General features: G+C 50.5%; 1 protein-coding gene across 1 annotated transcript in view; it reads right to left on the bottom strand.

The window, feature by feature from the left end:
- The window catches only part of MOXD1 (monooxygenase DBH like 1), an 82,672-nt gene extending 75,949 nt beyond the window's left edge, over positions 1-6,723 (bottom strand). Inside the window, exon 1 of the mRNA XM_074988760.1 lies at positions 6,469-6,723. Coding sequence (XP_074844861.1) covers positions 6,469-6,723 — 255 coding nt within the window. The remainder of the gene's footprint in view (positions 1-6,468) is intronic.
- Positions 6,724-21,286: the final 14,563 nt, after the last annotated feature.

Genomic DNA, 21,286 nt, shown 5'->3' with positions numbered 1-21,286 from the left:
GGTCGAGCGCACTTTTGGCCGCCTCAAAGGGCGCTGGAGGTGTCTCCTCACCCGCCTGGATGCAGGCCTCACCAACATCCCCCAGGTTGTGGGTGCATGCAGCGCACTCCACAACCTGGTGGAGAGCAAGGGAGAGGCTTTCTTCCAGGGCTGGGCAGTGGAGGCTGGCAGGGCCGACGTCCAGCCACCCACTGCCCCCAGTGGCCAGGTCGACCCTGAGGGGATCTGGGTCGGGGAGGCCCTGCAGGCCCATTTTGACCAGGCTGCGGGGTGAAAGCTGGCAGGGCCAGCTGCGGGTGAGACACCCACTGCACGCCCCCCATCCTCCACAACACTCCCTGCCCCCACGCCCACACCACAGAGAACCCGAGAGCACACCCCCCCACACCTCTGTACAATAAAAAATGGAATTTTTTTTAAACAAAACCCTGCAACCCTTTGTATTATTAATATGAAAACAGAAAAATAAGGGGGGAACTATGTACCTGGGGGGGCAGATACAAAACAGGGGTAGAACAAAAACTATTTACACAAAGATGGGGGGAATGAGTCCAAAGGAGGGGGCCTTGAGGGGCAACGTCCTTGGCCACGTATCCCTATTGTCCTGTGCCTGGTGTTGGGGGGCGCGACCCACGTCTTGGCTGGAGGCCTGGTCGAGGCTGCGTGGGGGCCGGGAGAACCGGCAGATACAGCTGGGCAGTGTCCGGAGGCCCATGGTCCCCCTCGGTGGCAGGCCCCAGGACGGCTGATGGTGGAGGGATGGCAGGCAGAGCGGCGGGCGGAGTGGCGGGGGGGCCAAGTGCCGTGCAATGTCCTGGCATGTGCGCATGAAGGCCCCCCAAGCCTCCTGGCGCCAGGCCAGCACTCGGTCCTGGAGGTGGAGCTGCCGCTCCTCCACCTGCAGGCGCCGCTCGGACACCTCCAGCTCACGCCGGAGGGTGGCGAGCAGCTGGGCGCCTGTGGATGCCCGCAGATGACTCCGCCGCTGTCGAGCTCGTCCTGGGGCTGGTCCGTGCTCCGCCGAGGGGCTGGCCTGGTGGGACAGCCCCAGTGGGCTCTCCGGGATGACAGACGCCGCGCCGGTGCTCTCCGGGCCCTCCAATGGTGCAGCTGTGGAACAGAGGGGGGAAGAAGAGTGGAGACAGCAAGGAAGCATCCTGCTTCCCTGACCCGTGGCCCTTGTTCCCCTACCCCTCTGCTGCTGGTTCCCCATCCCCATCCCCCGGAGATGCTGCTGCTGCTGCTGATGGGTGTCCAACCCCCCCCCCCTGGGGGGACCCTAGGTTCCGCTCCCCTCATCCCCAGGGATGGGGCATGGCACTGTCCTGCTGGGGGGCAGGGGCTGATGGACTCTTCTGACGGACATGCCACTGCTGTTTTCGGGGCCATGGTCATCTGGGTGTGTGGAGGGCCCTGGTCATGTCTCTTGTCCCCGCCCCTTAACCCCGGGGGTGTGCACCAGGGGGGTACATACCTGACGCTCTGCTCCCACGGTCGGGGGACAGCCATTGGGCAGACGCCCTGCTGGAGCTGCGGGAGGGGAGGGCGATCTGGAGCCCCCCATTGCTGGAGGCCCCCTCTTCCTCCTCCTCCGGTGTCCCAGGGGTGGGCTCCTGGGGGGGACCCTGGGGTGCAGGGCTGGCCTCCGCAGCGGACTCCGTCTCCAGGGCCTGCTGGGGCTCGTCGGCCAATGTGTCAAGGGTGGCCGGGGGGGAGGAGGTGTGCCGGGGGCCCAGGATTTCCCTGAGCTCCCTGTAAAAGGGGCAAGCGGTGAGGGCGGCCCCAGATCGGCTGGCCGTGTCCCAGGCCTGGGCGTAACCCTGCTGCAGCTCCTTTACCTTACTCCTTACGTGGTCAGGAGTGTGGGCAGGGTGACCCCGGGCAGCCAGGCCCTCGGCCACCCGAGCGAACGCATCCGCGTTCCACCTCTTGCTCCCCATTACCTAGAGCACCTTCTCCTTGCCCCAGAGCCCCAGCAGGTCCCGGATCTCGGCCTCCGTCCAGGAGGGGCCCCGCTGCCTCTTTCTCCTCTGGCTGGCAGGCTGGGAGCCCTGGGTCCCCTTGGGGGGGTGCCCTGTGGGCGCTTGGGGGGCTGGCCGGCTGCCATGGGGTGTAGGGTGCTGGATTGAGGCTGCGGAGGGACGTGCAGGCTGGGCATGTGGCTGTGCTGCTGCCTGCACGAGCTCTCAGCTTCCTGAACAGGAACTAAGGGGGCGGGGAGCTTTAAGGGGCTGCTGCACGCTGTGACCATAGAGCTCAGGGGCTGGAGAGAGCGTCTCTCAACCTCTCAGCTGATGGCCGCCATGGAGGACCCCGCTATTTCAATGTTGTGGGACGCGGATCGTCTACACGTACCCTACTTCAACGTTCAACATCAAAGTAGGGTGCTATTCCCATCTCCTCATGAGAATAGTGACTTCGACGTCTCGCCGCCTTATGTCGATTCCAACTTCAAAATAGCCGGCTAGTGTAGACGCGGCTATGGAGTGCTTAGCACTTTGGGGTAATGTCCTTATCAGCCCTGTCTCTGCCAAATTCTTGTGGGAGCAGAATCTACCCAGGTCACGAAGCTTTTGCTGTAACCCTCTGTTGCTCAGGCTTGAGGCCTTTAGCTTTGCTGTATATTAACAAAGCATTGACAGTTGTTCCAGGCCTTTAGCCTTACACCAAGCCTGACTGTCAGGCCTTCTCATTACTATGCCTGGCAGATGGGGAGTGTAGCCAACCAGGCTCGGGTTTCCAAAAATGAGGCTGCACCCAGAAGGCGAGTGCTATATTTGGTTTACTGAAAGCACGTGACACCTGCGACGGGAGCCCCGGACATGCCGCAGTCACCAGTGGGGGACGACCCGACACGCCAGAGCTTCGCTCGGGGAGAGGCTCTGTAACAGGCCTCCTAACACTAGCTGATAAAGCTGAACTCATTGACATAAGATTGCCTAAAATTGCCTATGCATTTCTTATCACTGTCTTTTGTGGCCTACTGCCAGTGTAGCCTTGAAGTCTTGGCAAGTGCGCCTTATTCTTCAGTAGTTCCCATGGCAGTTGTCTTGCAGCTTTTCACCTTGCACAGACTGGTCTGTTTAGATTCTCCTGAAGATTCACAGAGGGGTCGGACTGCACTCTCGACCATTAGAATGTCTTCTCGCACCCTAAAGGGAGAATGTCCCTGTCCCAATCCCAGAGTCTGCATTGCCTGACCTCAGTCCCAAAGCACAGGATGGGCACCACTGCTACGGTCCCCCCGACCAGTGTTCCTTCTAATTTTTTCCACACATGTGTGGAAGAAAATTTGTTATGGTGCCACAGCATGTGCAGATACGCACCACCAGTAGAAACACATTTGAATCTCTCTTGGGTGGCCATCCAAGCACTCAGCTTACAGGGAACACTGCCCCTGGCACAAACCCCAGAGAGGAGGGCAGGTGCCACCACTGCCGAGACTTCCAGCCTTGGCACTACCACTGTTGTTTCCACCTCAATCCAGGAACACTCAGTTGTTAGTGCTGCCACAGTGTCCCTGACTGGAGCACTAAGCAGGACACCAGCCCTAGCCTCCCCAGGTCCTGGTGACAAGCTGTCAGGTCCCAACCTAGCACAAGCCTGTTCTGCTGGAGTGTGAAACTAGTCTTGGGAGCAGAGCATGGACAGGAACACACCAGGCTGCGTCAGGAGGTTAAACCATTCCATGGCTACAAACCAGCCACCCATGTCTTTGAAGGGAAAATACCCGGTACTTGAGGTCTCTTTAGTCTACTAAAAACAGCTATAAAAAGAACCACTGACTGAAAACTGAAGCCTGGAAAATTCTAAGTAAAAATATAACACATGTTTTTTAACAGAGAGGATTATTAACCTTTGGAACTAACTACCAAGGGAAGTGGTCATGAATCAAGACTGGATGCTTTTCTGGAAGATATACTTCAGTCAAATACAAGTTACTGGGTTCAATGCAGGGGACAGGGTGAAATTCAGTACACTCTTTCTGACCCAGTGGTTCCTTCTGGCCTTAAAATCTATGAACCTAGGAGCTACCTTTCCAGATAACTATACTAGTCTCTTCATTGTGTGTTTTATTCAGAAAGGGATTCTCTGTAAATTTATCTTCAGTTTGAAAGAACAAGCAGAGATCCCTTTTGCCTGAATTTATCACTTAATATATGGCTGTACTTCATGCAGTAAAATAACAAAATATTCCAATTGTTAAACAAGTTACTAATATGACAAAATTTACTTTATTTTAGAAAACCTGATCATTGATTGTCTGATTATTGAGTTAGTGTAACAGAGAAATTTTAGAACTTCTTTTCTGCTTCAGTTTTCAAGGTGTCATATGCTGAAAATAAATGTATCTCCAATTTGTACGAAGCCACTTCCAAAAGTAAGTGCTTATGGTAGAAAAAGGCTGCTATTGAAGGGCTAGATTCTACCATCCCTATTTGTTTTGGCTAGTACTTTACTCCATGAGTAGTCTTTAAAATCAATGGAGCTGCTGGAAGAATAAATTACTATTTAGAGAATAGGAAGGACAGAATCTGGCTCATAATTTGTAAATTCCCCTCTCACACCAATTTTACATCATCTAACCCCACCGGTTTCAAAATAGTTCCTCCAGATTTACACTGTTGCTGCACTTTGCAATGGTGGCACCATAGCAAAATGGTCATCTGATCAATTTCTAATAATTCTGATACTTTTCTATTAGTTAACCCCAATTAAGTTTGGGGGATCTGGCTCTAGACTCCTGTTTCAAAGCCAGGTCTCTTAGCATTTTCTAAAAGGTGTTTTAACCAGGCTTATATCAAAACAAGCACACTGCAGAAATTCACTGAAACCATCTTGGGAGCTTGTCTTACCCAGAGGTATATTTTGCAAGTACAAACACCGCAATGCCCATATAAAGTTGCTGATTGCTGTTGAAGCTCCTTGTGAGAGTAAGGTCAAAACAATACTGCTTCCAGGGTCCAGACTATTGGGCCATGAACAGAGATGGGGAGAAAGTTTATGCTCTGGTTGATGAGGTCAGATCTGGTGCTAAAAGTTGGGGAAGTCTCATCCCAAACACAGTGATATTTTTCATATCCAACATTCTACCATCTGCAACTCTCAAAGAACCGTCATTTTAACCATAAGTAAATTTTAGTTACATTTGCCATAAGTACCATATAGTGAAAATAAATACAAATAAATCCAGAAAGTACAGTATAAGTAGACACGGTACAATAATACTGTTGTTGGTAAATAATCTGCATATATTTCTCTTTGTTTCTTAATATCTAATCGTATTTTTCTTTGATGTTATGCATTGCTAGGTATAGCTCTCTATTATCCACAATATTTGAATATCCAGCAACCTCCCCATCCCATAGCTGCCGAATATGTAAGTGTTTACTGTACAGGGGGATCATGAGGTCGGTAGGGTCCCATAGATTGACCACAAAGGAGTAACTTGACAGGCAGGAAGATTTTAATATACAAACCCCCCTCACCCGGAAGCGCAGCTAACTGTCCCTCAGTTAATTGTCAGCGGGCAACAGTGTGCCAGAGAAGGCACGTCCCACTGGAAGCAGCTCTGCTTTCTCCCTTCACTTCTCCAGGCAGGGAGAGCTCAGCCCTGAAACCCAACAGGCAGTGGCACCAGGGCAATTTTTATAATGGGAGCACTAAAGCCATTGAACTAAGACCTATGAGGAGAGGCTGAGGGATTTAAGCTTGTTTAGTTACAGAAGAGAAGACTTAGGGATGATTTAATAGCAGCCTTCAACTTCCTGAAGGGGAGCTATAAAGAGGAGGGTGAGAAACTGTTCTCAGTGGTGTCAGATGGCAGAACAAGGAGTAATGGTCTGAAGTTGAAGAGGGAGACATGTAGGTTAGATATTAGGAAAAACTACTTCACCGGGAGGGTGGTGAAGCATTGGAATGCATTACCTAGAGAGGTGGTGGATTCTCCATCCCTCTAGGTTTTCAAGTCCGGGCTTGACAAGGTCCTGGCTGGGATGACTTAGTGGGAGTTGATCCTGCTTGAAGCAGGGGGCTGGACTAGATGACCTTCTGAGGTCCCCTCAGCCCTATGATTCTATGAACCATACTGCATATAACAGACGCCACCCCAAGTCAGGGGCTGCTTCAGCACTCCCCCGCCCCCTCCAGCCCTAGCTCCAGCAATGGGGAGAAAAGCCTTATTACCTCCCCTTGCTCCTGGGGGCGGGAGAGAAGTAGCCCAACTCCAATAATACCCCAGGCAGTGCTGGGCCCTCCCCACAAGCCTTGGCCTGCTGGGGGTTGTGTGGAGGGCTGGGAGAGTTGTTTGGGTTCGGGGCTTGGGTTGTTTGGCTGCGGTGACGCTCCAGACTGAGCCACCGCCCCGTGTGACTTTACTGACGGAGCAGAGTGGCGGAGGGGCCGGCGGCAGCGGCGAAAGGGAAGCGCGGGTCGGCGGCAGAGCCCCGCGGCCGGCCGGGTGCTTACCTGCAGGTAGGGCTTGCCCCCGGCCACGCCCCCCAGCGCGATGTCGGCCGAGGCCATGGCCCCGCTGGGGGAGAGGCCGAAGCCCACGTAACCCCGCGTGCGCACCTCCAGGCGGAAGGCGATGCCGCTGCCCTGCTGGCCCCACAGGAGCCGGTAGGCGGCCGCCCCGTCCAGCACCGCGCTGTGCGGGTAGCGGCCGGCGGCAGCGGCGGCGCGGAGCAGCAGCGCGCAGAGGAGCAGCGGCCAGCGGCGCATCCTGCCGGGCTCTGGCGCTGGGCGGCTGCAGCCGCGCTCTGCTGGGGCGTCCCGTCAGCCCGCCCCTGTGCGGGCGGCAGCCGGGGCGGGGTCCGGGAGGGGAAGGGAACGAGGGCGTCGGGTGGCGCGGCTGGGAACCCACGTGGCGGGTCTCCCCCTCCCGCGCCTGGGTTGGGCGGCGCCGGGGCCGCCTGCTGGGGCTCCTGCCGGGCCAGGCACCGCACCTGCGCGAGCCGCCGGCCGGGGCAGCGCCCAGCCCCGCCGCCTGCTGGAGGGAGCTGGGCGGCGGCTCCTTCTCTCCCGAGTCCCGACTCCTGCCACTCTCCGGCCCGGGAGTGCCTAGCGCGGGGGGGGGTCGCGCTCGGGGGCCGGCCCCGGGCAGCCGGGAGCCACCTGCGCTCGGGTGCTCAGCTCGGCCAGCGCAGCGCGCAGCCCCACGAGCGAGGGCTAGACCGGGACGTCGCAGCCGGTGCCCGGGGCCGAGCACGGCTCTGCGGGGGCGCTGGGACAGAAGCCTGGTCCGGCCCCGGCGCGCCGCTGGCGCCCAGTTCCCCGCACAGGGGGGCGCTGGAGGAGAGCCCGGCTTGCAGCGCGGCGACGCAGGGGCATCGCTCTGGTTCGCCGGCGGGGCGGGGGGCAAACCCTGCTCTGGGATCCAACCCCCACTCTTTGTCTATGAGGAACCGCACTGCCTCCTGCCGGGGGCACCACGCTGCCCTATGGCAGCCTCCGGGGCTGGGGGAGCTGCTGCCCCATGGGGTGGCACCGTGGATGGGGGCCCTGCAGCCTCCCAGCAGGGGGATCAGGGAATGGGGCAGGGGCAGCTATGCTGGGGAACAGGGCAGTTGCTTCAGAGAGGAGCTTCTTGCCAGCCCAGGCTGCCGCCCTGAGGCATAGGGCACCAGGAAACCGAGCAGCTGCCCAGCAGCGGAGACTCTCGCTCCAACACACTGGGTGCCGGGGAACAGGCGCCCTGCAAAATACGGAACAATTTAGTCCTTTTCTTTAAAAATGTGGGGCGCCTGCGAGACAACTTAAACAAGGGACTGTCCGAGTGGAAACGGGACGGCTGATCACCCTACACCTGCCTGCCTCAGGTGTTGGCATGTGCACCTTTAATTCGCAGCATAAGTTTTCCCGCTCTTCTTGATTTTAAAAACGCTGCCCAGATCAGTGGTCAGTAGAAGCTGAGCGCTTCGGCAGCCACCCTGGAGAGATTCAACAGAGCGCCCACAGTGGGAAACGTGTCTGCACGGGTGGTGCACCTCCCCGCATGCCTCAGTGCACATAACAAAATTCACTCCACCCATGGATGGAAAAATTAGAGGACTCAGTGCTCCAAAGACATATTCCCATCTAGGAAAGGCTCCTGTCCCAGGGCAGCTCATCTACGGTGTTCTTTACCTGGAAACAAGAGTGCAAGCTCGCTTTTCCGACGGTTTCTGGTGGGTTCACTGCACAGGGCAGATGTTCCAAACTGGAAGTCCTGTGAGACTGCAAAGAGCATTGCCTCCAAGCTACCAGGCTTGTGCTCACTTTTCAAACTACATACCCTTCATGGGCCATGTGTGTTAATTTGTCTGGAGGCCAATCATCATGGCGATGCACAGAGGTAATTGGAAATGGAAGGAAGGGACATCTTAAAAGAGACTGGTAATTTCAGCCCAAAGGGGAAGGGAAATAATTAACAATCCCATGAGGACTGGCAGGCTAGTACAGGAAGGCAATATATTTATTGATTCTCAGTGCTTTATTCTTTTCTTCCATCTCTCCTCTCAGCAGCACTGCACATCTATTCCCACATAGGTGTTGGGAAGATATCTGACACCCAGGACTTGATTATTCAGCGTAGGAGCCCCACAGTGCTCCCACCGACAAACGATAACAGAGAAAATTAATAAAAATAAAAAGAAATAAAAAACAAAGTTTACCCCAGTTTTACTCCAGAAAGGTAGAAGAGCCTGAGATGAATTGTCCATCAGTCCAACCATGACCCACCCTTATGTTTGTCAAAAACTCCCCAGCAGCATCAACCTAGAGCTGGGGTGGGCAATAATTTTTGGTGGCGGAGGGGTTCACTCCAAGATTTTGGTAAGTGGTCAAGGGTTCCACTTTTCTATCGGGCTATGTTTACACTAGAGTTTTGTCGACAAATGTCGCAGAGCATCTGCACACAAAATGTGTTTTGTGAATAGTCTGTTGGCAAAACTCAGCATTTCCCCCGACAGCATTCTGCCTCTCCACGATGAGGAATAATGCCTTTGTCAACGGTTTCTGTGCCTGTGTAGGTGCTCGTTCTGTTGGCCTGTTCTGACTGCAGCCAGGCAGTCTGGCCACTCTCTGTCGACCGAGCAGATTGCTCTTTTGAGCTGCTTTTGTGTGTGGATGTGATCTGTCAACAGACATTTTGCTAGACGATCTCTTCTGACAGTAAATTCTGCCCACAGATTGCTGTAGTGTAGACATATCCTACAGGCGTTGTGGGATCTGGGATGGAGCTTAGGAGCAGAAGGGTGCTTGGGGGAGAGGACTGGGGTGCAGGATAGGATGTGGGGTATGAAAGACAGTTTGGGTGAAGGAGAGGGTTGTGATTTGGGGCAAGAGCTTTGGAGACAGGGTCCAGGAGGGCGTACAGGTGTAAGAGAGGATTCTGGCCTGGAAGAAGGGTGTTGGGGGTGCAAGGTCCAGGAGAGAATTGTGACCTGGAGTGGGAGGGAAGAGGGTGCAGAGGTTTTGGGTAGTGACTTGGAGCAGGAGGAGGTGGTGATCTGGAGTAAGAAGTAAGGGATGGGAGGGAGGTCCTGGGGTGCCACAGGCAGGCTGTGGCTGGAAGGCACTTATCTAGTCAGGCTCCCTGCCTGCTGCAGCCTCAGATAGCTCAAAACTGCTGCCTGCTCCCTGTGGCTCTCTGCTTCAGATGCTGGGGGAAGCTTTGCACACTGCACGCACCCCCACCCCCACCCAAAATCCCTCAGCCCATAGTCTGGAAACCATACTTACAAATGCTATATGTATTTCATTTACTTCAGGAAAAATCAGCTCTGGTACTGACATCCCAGATCTTTGGGGAAGTAACAATCTTTTTGTGCTTCATTGTTCCCATCTGTCAAACAGAGCTGTAATACTTAAAGAGATGTGGTGAGAATTACCTAACGTTTAATAAACTGTCATATATTAAAATGTCTCATAATGAGAACAGTTGAAACCATAAATAAAAATGGCCATAATGGGTCAGACCAACGGTCCATCTTGCCCAGTGTCCTGTCTCCCTACACTTGCCAATACCAGGTGTCCCAGAGGGAATGAAAAAACAGGTAATCATTAAATGCTCCATCCCTCTTGCCCATTTCCAGCTTCTGGAAAGCAGTTTTTGTTTATACCCGTGACATTAACAAATCATTAGGATACATGTCAAGAGTGGCATGAAATATGTTTTCCTGCAGTAGTTAAACATTCTGTGTGGTCAGAATTTGTGGCGCATCAACTCCACCAACTAAAAAGCTGGACCATACTGATCAGATATTAGATTCTCTCTTCCCACCTATTCCTCCCTGTACCAAAACACCCCCTCTCTCTCCCCTCCCCTGCCACCACCCAAAATAGCTAATGGGCAGCTATTTTTGGAAGGAAAGATGATTTGGGGATGGGCTCGGTTAATCTCTTTGTACTTCAATTTCCTCATCTGTAAATTGAATATAACATTGTTTGCACTGTCCAGTAGTATTGGAAGGCTAAATTAGTCAGTGTTGGTACAATTAAGAAGAGCTCTGTGTAGCTCAAAAGCTTGTCTCTTGGACCAACAGAACTTGGTCTAATAAAAGATTTACTTCATCTCCTTGTCTAACGTTAGTGAAGAACTTCACGATCATTGGGTAGAAGGCAGAGTGGACCTGATCCAAAATCCAATGACTCTTTCAATTGAATTAAACAGGCTTTGGATGAGGCTCCACATAAAAGTGCCAAATATTATTTTTGACCGAAAAAAAATTAGTGATCAGTAACAACAATGTAAAATCCTAAAAATTCCTTCCTGTTAGCCATTCTTTGAAGTATTTTCATATTTTGATAGTGGAAACATTTCTGTTCACAGAAATAAATCATATTGTATTATCTTTCCAATGTAGGATTGAGGGTGGGGCCTATTTATACTTACCTATGGGGGGAAAAAAGCAAACAGACCATAAACCATCATCAAAGACAACAAAAAAAACAAACAAAAACCAACCAACCAAACAAAAAACCCAGTATAGCAAATTTAACACAACACATAGATTAAATAATTAAATTTATAGGGCCCTATATCTCAAGAAGATTACTCTTTCTATTTTTAGGTACAGTCTTCTTTTTCTAACAAACTTAAAAAGAACCCAAACCTTTCTCCTCTCAGACCTAGTTAGTGTCTGTGTTCTCTTTTCAGAACAAAAGTATAAGCTAACAGGAATGTACTATAAACATATTAAAAGTTGATGATATACAGCGTACTACATTGCCACAATATTACTTTTCCACGTTCACTTTCAATAAGCTCTTTTATAAGTCAAACACCCTTTTCTATTTCCATAGCCAGGTGGAGAATTTCTTGGTAAGCTGATCCAAATTGCAAGATTTTTCTTGAAGATTAAATAGCTTAAACAATTTTCTAACAAAGTTTTTATTTCTTATTCCCAGGGCAAGGGGGAGCTAGTTTGGAACTGGTGGAAGTTAAAATAGTTTTAGGGCTTCTCTAATGTTTCCTGGTAGTAACAGTCTTGAGGAGACTGCTAGCCCAGAAGTGTTGAAAATTATAGCAGTGTCGAGCCACATCTCCTCCTCCCATATGTTGATGGTGAGGGCCACAAGCATAATAGAGCTAGCTGTGGTGGCTTTATTCCACCCAGGATGATATAAATACCCAGCAGCCTTTTTTAAATGGTTCTTTATCCCCTTTGTATCACCAAAATGGTGGACAAGCATCAAAATCTGGCTTCATGTAGCTAATTTTGTTGGGAGAGACTGAGTTGATAAGGTAAAAAGAGTAATGAAAGGCGTAATGTAGTATTACACAAATTCTAGGTATGCAAGCACAGTTAGAAAAACTATCCTATCTGCGGGTCCTATGTTGGTAATGACAACTTGCGGCCCACTGAGATGAAGAAGACCTACTCATGTGACCATTCACTGGCCTAGCTTGACCATTGCTGATCTAAGTAGAAAGCAGACAAACCTACCAATGCAAAATAGAAAAATAAAGTTTTTGAACAACAACAGGTAACAAAGAGAGAAAGAAAATGAGTAAATGGCTGGGGCTTTCTAGGAATCTGAATCCATAATAGATTTTGAATCTGCCAATAAGCTCACCTAAGAAGCTCACTTATCCTTTCTCCTTCATGTGATGGTGTTAGTTAGCGACCTAAGAAAGATGGAGCTGTGGAGAGCTTTATTAGCCCTTAGAAGAATAAAATGACTATTAAAATGGTAAAAATAAGGCAAAAGGAGAAATAGTGCAACAAGTTAAAATGCTTGAAACTAAACAACCTACATTGATAGATATACTAACTTTAGCACAGGTAAATTGGGCTCATCTGAACAACATGAATTTTAAATATGTCAAGAGGAAAAAGAAAAGAACTTTCACAGTCCCTTCTGGCCTTTAAATCTGTGAATGATAGGAATATTTAATTCACAATCTTTAATGGAAATTTGGATTCAAATTGATATATAATAGCTTCCTCACCGCATAACATATTTAACAATACAGTGATTGTCATTTCACACTTCATTGTAGATTACATTTTCCTAGTAGGAAGGCATTGTAGTACAGAGGTAGGGCACTGGCTAAGCAGAATCTGAGGCTATGTGTAGCTGGTAGGGTTTTGTAGATGGATCACTCTTTCAATGAGCCTTGCTGTGTGGATGTGCATTGTCAACAGAAGTTTTGTCACAAGATATCTTCTGACACAAACTTCTGCTGACAAATCTCAGCAATCCAGGCATAGCCTTAGAATACTAGAAATGGAAGGGACCTCAAGAAGTCTCAACTCCAGTTCTCTGCCCTCATGGCAGGACCAAGCATCATCTGTATCATCCTTGTTAGATATTTATTTAGCCTGCTCTTAAATATCTCCAATGATGGGGACTCTACAAGCACACAGGTAATTTATTCCAGTGTGTAAAACATGCTGACAGATTTTTTTTCCTAATGTCCAGTCTAAGCCTTCCTTGCTGAAATTTAAGCCCATTACTTCTTGTCCTATTAACAGAGGTTAAGGAGAATAATCTTTTTTCCTCCCCCTTATAACACCCTTTTAGGTACTTGAAAGCTGCTATAATGTCCCCTCTCAGCCTTCTCTTTTCCAAACTAAACAAACCCAATTATTTTAATCTTCTCTCATAGGTCATATTTTCTAGAACTTTAATTATTTTAGTTGCTCTTCTTTGGACCCTCTCCAATTTCTCTACATACTTCTTAAAATGTGGGGCCCAGAATTGGACACAGTACTCCAGTTGAGGCCTAATCAGCACAGAGTAAAGCAGATGAATTACTTTTTAGCTATGTTTATACCAGAGCACTCCTTCAAAAGAGTGTCTTTCAAAAGAGTGTGGTCGAAAGATGCCCTTTTGAAGGGAAGCATCTACACATGGGCCAGGGCTGGCACCGTCGACAAATGCCATTGAAAGGGCCACCCACCACATCAAAAGGGGCCATCTAGGATGTCAAAAGAGAGCACCTACAGTCATCAATGGCCTCTTTCAAAAGAAAGGGCCAGGAAATGCTGCGGACAGGGTCACAGGGCAGCCAAGCCCTTTGGGGACCACAGCAATGCACTCCTTTAAAGCACCCCTCCCAAACAGCCTCAGCCTGCAGAGTACAAGATCTGTGGAGATGCCACAAACCCTGCAGACACACTGGCCTCAGCAACAGACATGGAGCATCAGCAGCTCGACACCCTGCTGGCTGCCACCAGTGGAGTGGGTGCCCTGCTGGCCACAGCACTGGTGGTCACCCTGCAGCTCCTGACAAGACCCTCCCCTCCAGGGGCAGAAGGGGACACCCCAGATCATGGGGTCCTCTGCCTTACACCCCGGGCACTCTGCCAGCTCTGGAGCTACCCCACTAGCTCAGAGTGATGGGAGCAACTTGGTCATGGGGGAGTGAGACGACGACCAGTGGCTCCAGAACTTCCGGATGAGGTGGCAGACCTTCCTGGAGCTGTACCAGTGGCTGTCCCCGGCCCTGAGACACCAGAACACCCGGATGCGGTGCACCCTGACTGTGGAAAACAGAGTCATGATGGCTGTCTGGAAACTGGCCACTCCAGACAGCTACTGCTCCATGGGACACCAATTTGGGTGTGGGCAAGGCCACAGTTGGGGCTGTCATGATGGAGGTAAGAGGCCTGGGCATGCACCCAGCAGAGGGCCCCGGGGGAGGCCAGAGTGGAGACAGGAGTGTGGCCTGGGGTGGGGCCCAGGGGGCCAGGCACACCCCACACACCCTCAGGGTTGTCTATGCCCCCGTCCCTCCCACAGGTAGTCGGTGCTCTAAATATCATGCTCCTCCAGAGGGTCATCCACACTGGAGACCTGGATGTGGCCATCATGGCCCTCGCTGCACTGGGGCTCCTGAATTGCTTCGGTGACCTCAACGGGACCCACATACCTCTCTGCACCCTGGAGCACAATGGAGGACAATTCATCAAGAGGAAGGGCTACCACTCGGTGGTCCTGCAGGCCATGGTGGACAGACGGGGCCAGTTTCCAGGATGTGTACGTGGGCTGGCCTGGCTGCACCCACAATGCACAGGTCTTCCAGAACTCAAGCTTGCGCAGTGAGCTGAAGGCAGGGACCTACATCCCCCAGAGGGAGATCCTGCTGGGGTATACCACTGTGCACCTTTGGCCGCTTGAAGGCGTGGTGGCACTGTCTTTTCAGCCGTCTGGATGTGGTGTCATAAATGTCCCCCAGGTCTTGGGCACCTGCTGTGCTCCACAATATTGTGGAGACCACGGGAGAAGCCTTCATGCCTGGGGGAAGTTCGAGGCTGGCATGGGCTACCCCCAGCCAGCCACTACCCCTAGCAGCCAGGCCCATCACGATGGCATCCGCATCCAGGAGGCTCTGCACCGCTACTTTGACCCGGGGCCCCAGTGAAAGTCACCCCTGCCACCCCCCAGTGGGCCTCTCACATGCAGGCCCCCCACCTCCTGCACCCCCCACCCCACTGAGCACACAGTACATAGGGATTATTGAAAAATAAATCAGTGTATTGTAAACTGCAAAAACCGTGGGGCTAATACTTATTGGTAAACGTAATGGACCGGCTAACTATATTCAGGACGAGGGGTACCCTGTGGGCCATCACTGCAGGGCAGGAGTGGAGGGGAATGACCCACGCTGGCTCCAGGTCTCATGCCCCACTCTTGTTTGGGGTCTCCAGCAGGGCTGGAAGGGGGCATGGGGTATAGGGAGGTAGGGCCAGGGACTGGCTTTGGGCTGGAGTGCTGGGCCAGTGGGGTCCTCTCCAGGGGACTGTCAGGTGGGGCAATAGCAGGAGGGGCAGCAGAGGGAACAGCCAAAGGAGCAGCAGGGAGGATGGCTGGAGGAGGCAGCCGGGCCAGGAGCTCCTGGTGGGAGGCTGCAATGTCCTGGAACGTGGCCAGGAACTCCAGGCAGGCTGCCTGGTGCCAGGTGGCCTCCCAGTCCTTAAACTAGGCCCGGTGCTCAGCCAGCTCCACCTGGCACTGGATGGAGGTGGTGAGGTGGGAGTCCTGCGCAGGCCGCCTCTGGCTCCAACGTGACCGAGCCTGTCCTGGTACTGGTGGCGGCTCTGGTCAGTCACCATCCCTCACCTCTGGGAGGCTGTCTGGGACTACGCTGTAGGGTGGGGCCCGGCTGAGGGTGAACAGCATTTGGCCTGGCAGCACAGGGCTCACTGTCTGGGACCACAGCCCGTGGATGGTGCAGGTGCAGGAACAGGGTGGAAGAGAGGAACAGGCCATGAGTACCAACCCCTGCCCCATGGCAAACACCTCCCGTCCTCCTGTAGGTGCTGGGGCCCCATCCCCTCTCCCCAGTCCATGGGTGCAGTGGCCCTGGAGGTGGCCTCCCTGTGCAGTCCACCCACCTTTGGGGTCAGGGCGCGACACTGTCCATGGGAGTGGAAGCTTATGGGCACTGGCTGCTGTGCTGCCATCCTGGGGCCATGATCCGCCTGGGCCCTGGCAGGTCAGGGTCTGCCGGGAATGTGGGGGGCCCCCGGTCATGTATGGTGCCCCCACTCAATGATCCAGGGTGTGTGCCCTGTTGCGTATATACCTGAGGGCCCAGCGCCGCAGTCAGAGAACAGCTGTCTGGCCGATGCCCAGCTGACAGTGCGGGAGGGGAGGCCGATGACCAGATTCCCCCCCCGCACTGGACCACGCCCTGGCCAAGGCTGGCTCCATCTCCAGCGCTGGTGTTATGGGGCTGGCTGCTGGGCCTGGCTCCTGCTCCTCTCCCAGCTGGGGCTCCTCGGTGGAGGTGTCCTGGGGGTCCAGGATGCTCTTGAGCTCCCTGTCATAGGGGCAGGCAATGGGGGCAGCCCCTGACTGGCTGGCTGAGTCCAGAGCCCGGGTATAACCCTGCTGCAACGCCTTCACCTTACTCCTGACCTGGTAGTCAGGCCCTCGGCCAGCCAGATGAAGGCAGCCGTGTTCTGCTGCTTGATCCCCATCACCCAGAGCATCTCCTCCTCCTGCCAGAGCCCCAGCAGGTCCTGGAGCTCGTGCTCGCCCCAGGAGGAAACATGCATTTTTCTCCCCTGGCTGGACCCTTGGGAACCCTGGGTGTGCTCAGAGGGAGGGCCCTGGTGCTCCTGACCTGCCTGGCTGGTGGTCATCACAGCCAGGGGGCTGCTGAGGTAACACCGAGGCAAGCAGGGGCAGCACATGTAGCAGCTGCAGCCTGCACACTCAGCTTCCTGCAGTGGGGTCTCCTCTTCCGTGTGGCTTTAAGAGCCGCTGCGCATACACACCATAGAACCATGCAGGAGCTGGGCACTATATCTCCACCTATCAGCTGACTGCCACCATGGCGGACCCCGCTCTTTCGAAAAAACAGAATGTGGAGCATCTACACATGTCCTTTTTCGAAAAAAAAAGTTGAAAGAGCAACCTAATGTTGATTTCACCTTCAAAAGAGTGCACGGCCTGTGTAGACATGCCACGCGCTACTTCAAAGTGGGGCCTGCTCTTTCAAAAGAAATGGCTAGTGTAGACGCAGCCCTTGTGTCTTGCTCACAACGCTCCTCTAAATGCATCCCAGAATCATATTTGCTTTTCTTGCAATAGCATCACACTTTTGACTCACACTCACCCTGTGGTTCACTGTGACCTTTAGATCCCTTTCTGCAGTACTCCTTCCTAGGGAGCCACTTGCTATTTTTTTGTATGTGTGAAACTGCAGTACTTTGCCTTTGTCTTTATTGAATGTCATCCTATTTGCCTCAGACCACTTCTCCAGTTTGTCAAGATCTTTTTGAACTCTGACCCGATCCTCCAAAGCACTTGCAATCCCTCCCAACTTGGTACCATCTGCAAACTTGATAAACATATTCTCTATGCCAATATCTAAATCATTGCTGAAGATATTGAAAAGAACTGGCCCCAGAACTGACCCATAAGGAATGCCACCTGTTATTCCCTTCCAGCATGACCATGAGCCATTAATAACTACTCTCTGTGAACAGTTATCCAAGCAGTTATACACCCACCTGATAGTAGCTCCATCTCATCTGCATTTCCCTAGCAGGCAGGAAACCTGCACTCTAGTGCCAGCTCTGCCCTCACTTGCTGTATGACCACAGCCAAGTCCCTTGAACTCTCTCCCTTCTCTCTGTTTGCTATTCGCCACAGGACTGTTTTCATCATGTGACTGAGAGCTGATGCCAATCTCATTTAGGTCATTCTCTGCCACACTAACAAATATTGGTGATAAGTTTTTATGCTTAGTATTTTATGCTGAAATGTTGATATATCTGACAAATTTGTATACAGCAGGGTCTCCATATTCACGAGTGCCACCTTCGCAAAGTCAATTATTCACGAGCGGCTTCGCTTCCCTAGGGCTCCGGGACTGGGAGCGCTGCTGGCTGTTCTGGTTTCACCAGGGCCACGGGCAGGGTGTGTCGGGAGCTGCTGCTTCCTGGTGCTCTGAGCCCCACCCCCCATTCACGTAAATCAACATTCACAAGGGTTCTGAATACAGAACCCTTGTGAATGTTGAGACCTTACTGTACTCTGTTTTTAGAATCAATATAATATTTTAAGATATCGTAGAAAGACTATCAATAGAGATGATGTGCAGAGCGTGAACTAAAACATCACCAGGAAAATTAAACAAAAATCTGAAGAACTAAATGTAGACATTTGTGGAGAATGTGGAAAAATTCTGTATTTTATCAACATGATGCGGGACTCATTTTACTCTCTCTCTCTCTCTCTTTTTTTTTTTTTTTTTTTTTTTTTTTTAACAGAAAGGCTCCTTGTGCTAAGACAAGTAGCCTATATCTTTCAAAGAGAGTCATTAAGGACTATCAACAAATTAACAGGCTGGCCTCTGAGAATAATAAGGCTATAGCCCATGTGAAACTGGATCTCTGTTTGTAGAGGAGAGTAGAAAATTCCCAAGAGGGAAGCAAAAGAATGAGGTATTCCTACAGCCATTTAAACCCCTAGAGGCCAAGAAGCTTGGAGAGGAATAAAAAGGGGAGTATTTCCTGAAGGACAAGCTGCCTTTTTGAACATTTGACTATCAGGACTGAAGGACATTTGGCTGCAGGCTTCACAGAGAAGATTCTATATTCTGGAGGAGGGTTAGAAGAACCCCAGACTGGCTGGAGGACTCTAACCAAATGCCAAAGAACATTCAAGAGTGGCAGGGAAACTGAGGCAGGGAAATGGATACAGCTGTTTGTTTTACATGGATCTGTATCTCTCTCCAAGTCTAAAATCAAGTGTTTGTTTTAGAAATCTTTCTGCAAAGTCTGCTTACTTCAATTATCACATATCCTTGAAGCTATAAACTATAAACCAGAGTGCCCACAAGTGGGGACTCTGTGGAAGGGTACGTTACAGCTTTCTGGAAGTTCAACAGTGGTCTTGGGATCAAGTAACCCCACTTCCAAAAAGGGACACTGGGCCGAATCTGTGCCTAACAATTGTGTCTGAAAAGGCAGTGACAACACCTGAAACCTACCAAGGTAGACATAGACGGGAGCTTTAAAAACAAACAAAAACTGTACACAGGCCCAGCACAGGTCCAAATACAACAGCCTGGTATGTGTCCAACAGAGTTTGATCAGAGCATTGACAACATTTTTCTAAAATCAGAAGAAAAGAAGCTGTCTAATGGTACAATAAGAGCACTGAGGAGGCAGCTGCAGATCTTTGATGTTCACAAGCGCTGTTTTACAGGCAGGGCTTAGCTGAAGCCAGAACCTTCTGAAGAAAACAATGGTTGCTAGTAGGCTCCCAGTACCAGTCCAAAGCATTAATACATGGTCTTATAATTGTCAACAATGACAGATTTTCTTGTTCAAGTGTTGGGTTAAATCTTGAAACCCTCAAGATTCCCCTGTTCGTAATCTTTCTCTATACGATTATACCTATTGAAGAGACAAGGTGGCTAATGAAATAACTTTTTATTGGACCAACGTAAGGTCTGACCTGAAGAGAGCTCCATTGTGTGGCTCAAGAGCTTGTCTCATCCACAGAAGTTGGTAAAATAAGAGTTTACTTCACTCACCTTGTGTCTCTAATATCATCGGACCGACACAGTTACAGCAACTGCATATTTCTATTGAAATCCAACTGCAATCCATGCTTACGTTTGTAAAGGGTGAGGAGTTGTGCCTATGTTTAATACTTTGTGGTGATCATGTGGATTGATTTCACTTCATGTCCACTGTGTAACCCATCAGATGACTCTAACCACAGATAATTGTGGGGGGAAGGAATGATTATACAGAGGAAATTGACTATTTTGCTGGCTGCTGTTGTAGGCAAGGCTTTAATTTTTCTTACATTAGTCATGACATTAACAAAACCAGAGATACCTCCTTGTGCCAAAACACTGCAAGACTGTGGGAAAAGAACCACCTATTCCCAGAACAGAATTGACTTAGGAGTCTTGGGGCATAAGAAGCCAAAAAGTAAGACATAAGCATTGAATATTTACTTCTAAAAATACATATGAAGAAGTAACAGCTTCAGGTCAGTCTGCATGGTCCCTCCATGGATGCTACTGGGTGCTAGGGCAAAGGAAACAGAGATCCTCCCCACTCCCTTTGTGAGGACTGTGTGTGAAGACAAAGATTAGATCAGGAACTGCCATCTCTCACCCCTGCACTGACAGAGAGAGAGAGGCATATGGCTCCCATCCCCTTCTCTGTGGACCTACCAGCATAACTATCCCCTTTCCCCTCCGCAGTATGTACACTCTGCACTTTACAAAAGTACTGAAATGCTGCCTTGCACAGCTAGAAGACACAGGGAGGCATTCTTAAGAATGCACAGGCTGCCTGGGCAATTACTACAACTGCATGTGCAAATGGATATTTCAATTTCGAAATACACAATGTGCTTGCAGATGCAGGCATGGAAATGCAAAAAAAAAACCACCCACAGTTTGTATGTGTGAGTGGTCCTCTGTCCCTAGAAAAAAACATCCCTAAAATCTGTATACTTTCCCCAAAGGAGTTTTGCAGTGACCTCGACCAAAGTGCCTACCTTCCTCACTCCTGTGTAAAGTTTTCACGTTTTTTAGCTCACCCCCAGGCTTGGTGGAATTTGGTTTGATTTTACAATAATTGCAAATAATATTTATGAAACAAGGTGATGAAACAAGTAGTAGTAGTAAACCTCTTCCTCTCCTACATCTTGCAGCACAGGCCATTGATGACCATTCACTAGTGCCCCCTGTCCTGGGCAAACAAGGAGGGTCTTTTATTAGACCAACATCTGTTGGTGAGAGAAGTTTTCAAGCTTACACAGAGCTCTTTGGTTGGTCCAATAAAAGAGCTCAATGTGGTCTGAAAGCTTGTTTCACTAGCCGAAGTAGAGCCTCAGCCATCTCTCACTACTGTCCTGGGACTGGCAAGGCTACAACACCACGGCATATAGGTAATATTGATGTTTATTATTAAATTTTTTTATTAATATACATGCTCAGTTATGGAAAAGTACGGAAGAGCTGAGACAATTCAATGCCAGTAGATGTTGGGATTCCAAAAGTTAGCACCTAACACCTTAAACTATTAAGACACGAATTGTCAAACAGTGCATGTCAAAATATGCAAAGTGCATATCCATAATTCCAACACTATTTTTAAACACTTGGCCTGACTGTAAATTTAGACAATTATGGATGAAAATATTTTTCATTAATGTCTGATATTTACATTTATCACCATTTACTGATAAAAATCTAGCTCTTCAAAACTTCTTTACAACCCATGGAAGCTGCATGTCATTGGCAATGTGTGATAACATAGCTTGCGAAGTTACTTGGAGACACTGGATTTTAAATAAAGTAGTTCATGCAGTG

This window comes from Carettochelys insculpta, chromosome 3, assembly GCF_033958435.1.
Source record: "Carettochelys insculpta isolate YL-2023 chromosome 3, ASM3395843v1, whole genome shotgun sequence".
Taxonomy (NCBI): Eukaryota; Metazoa; Chordata; order Testudines; family Carettochelyidae; genus Carettochelys; species Carettochelys insculpta.
This window is presented reverse-complemented; position numbering and strand designations above follow the sequence as displayed.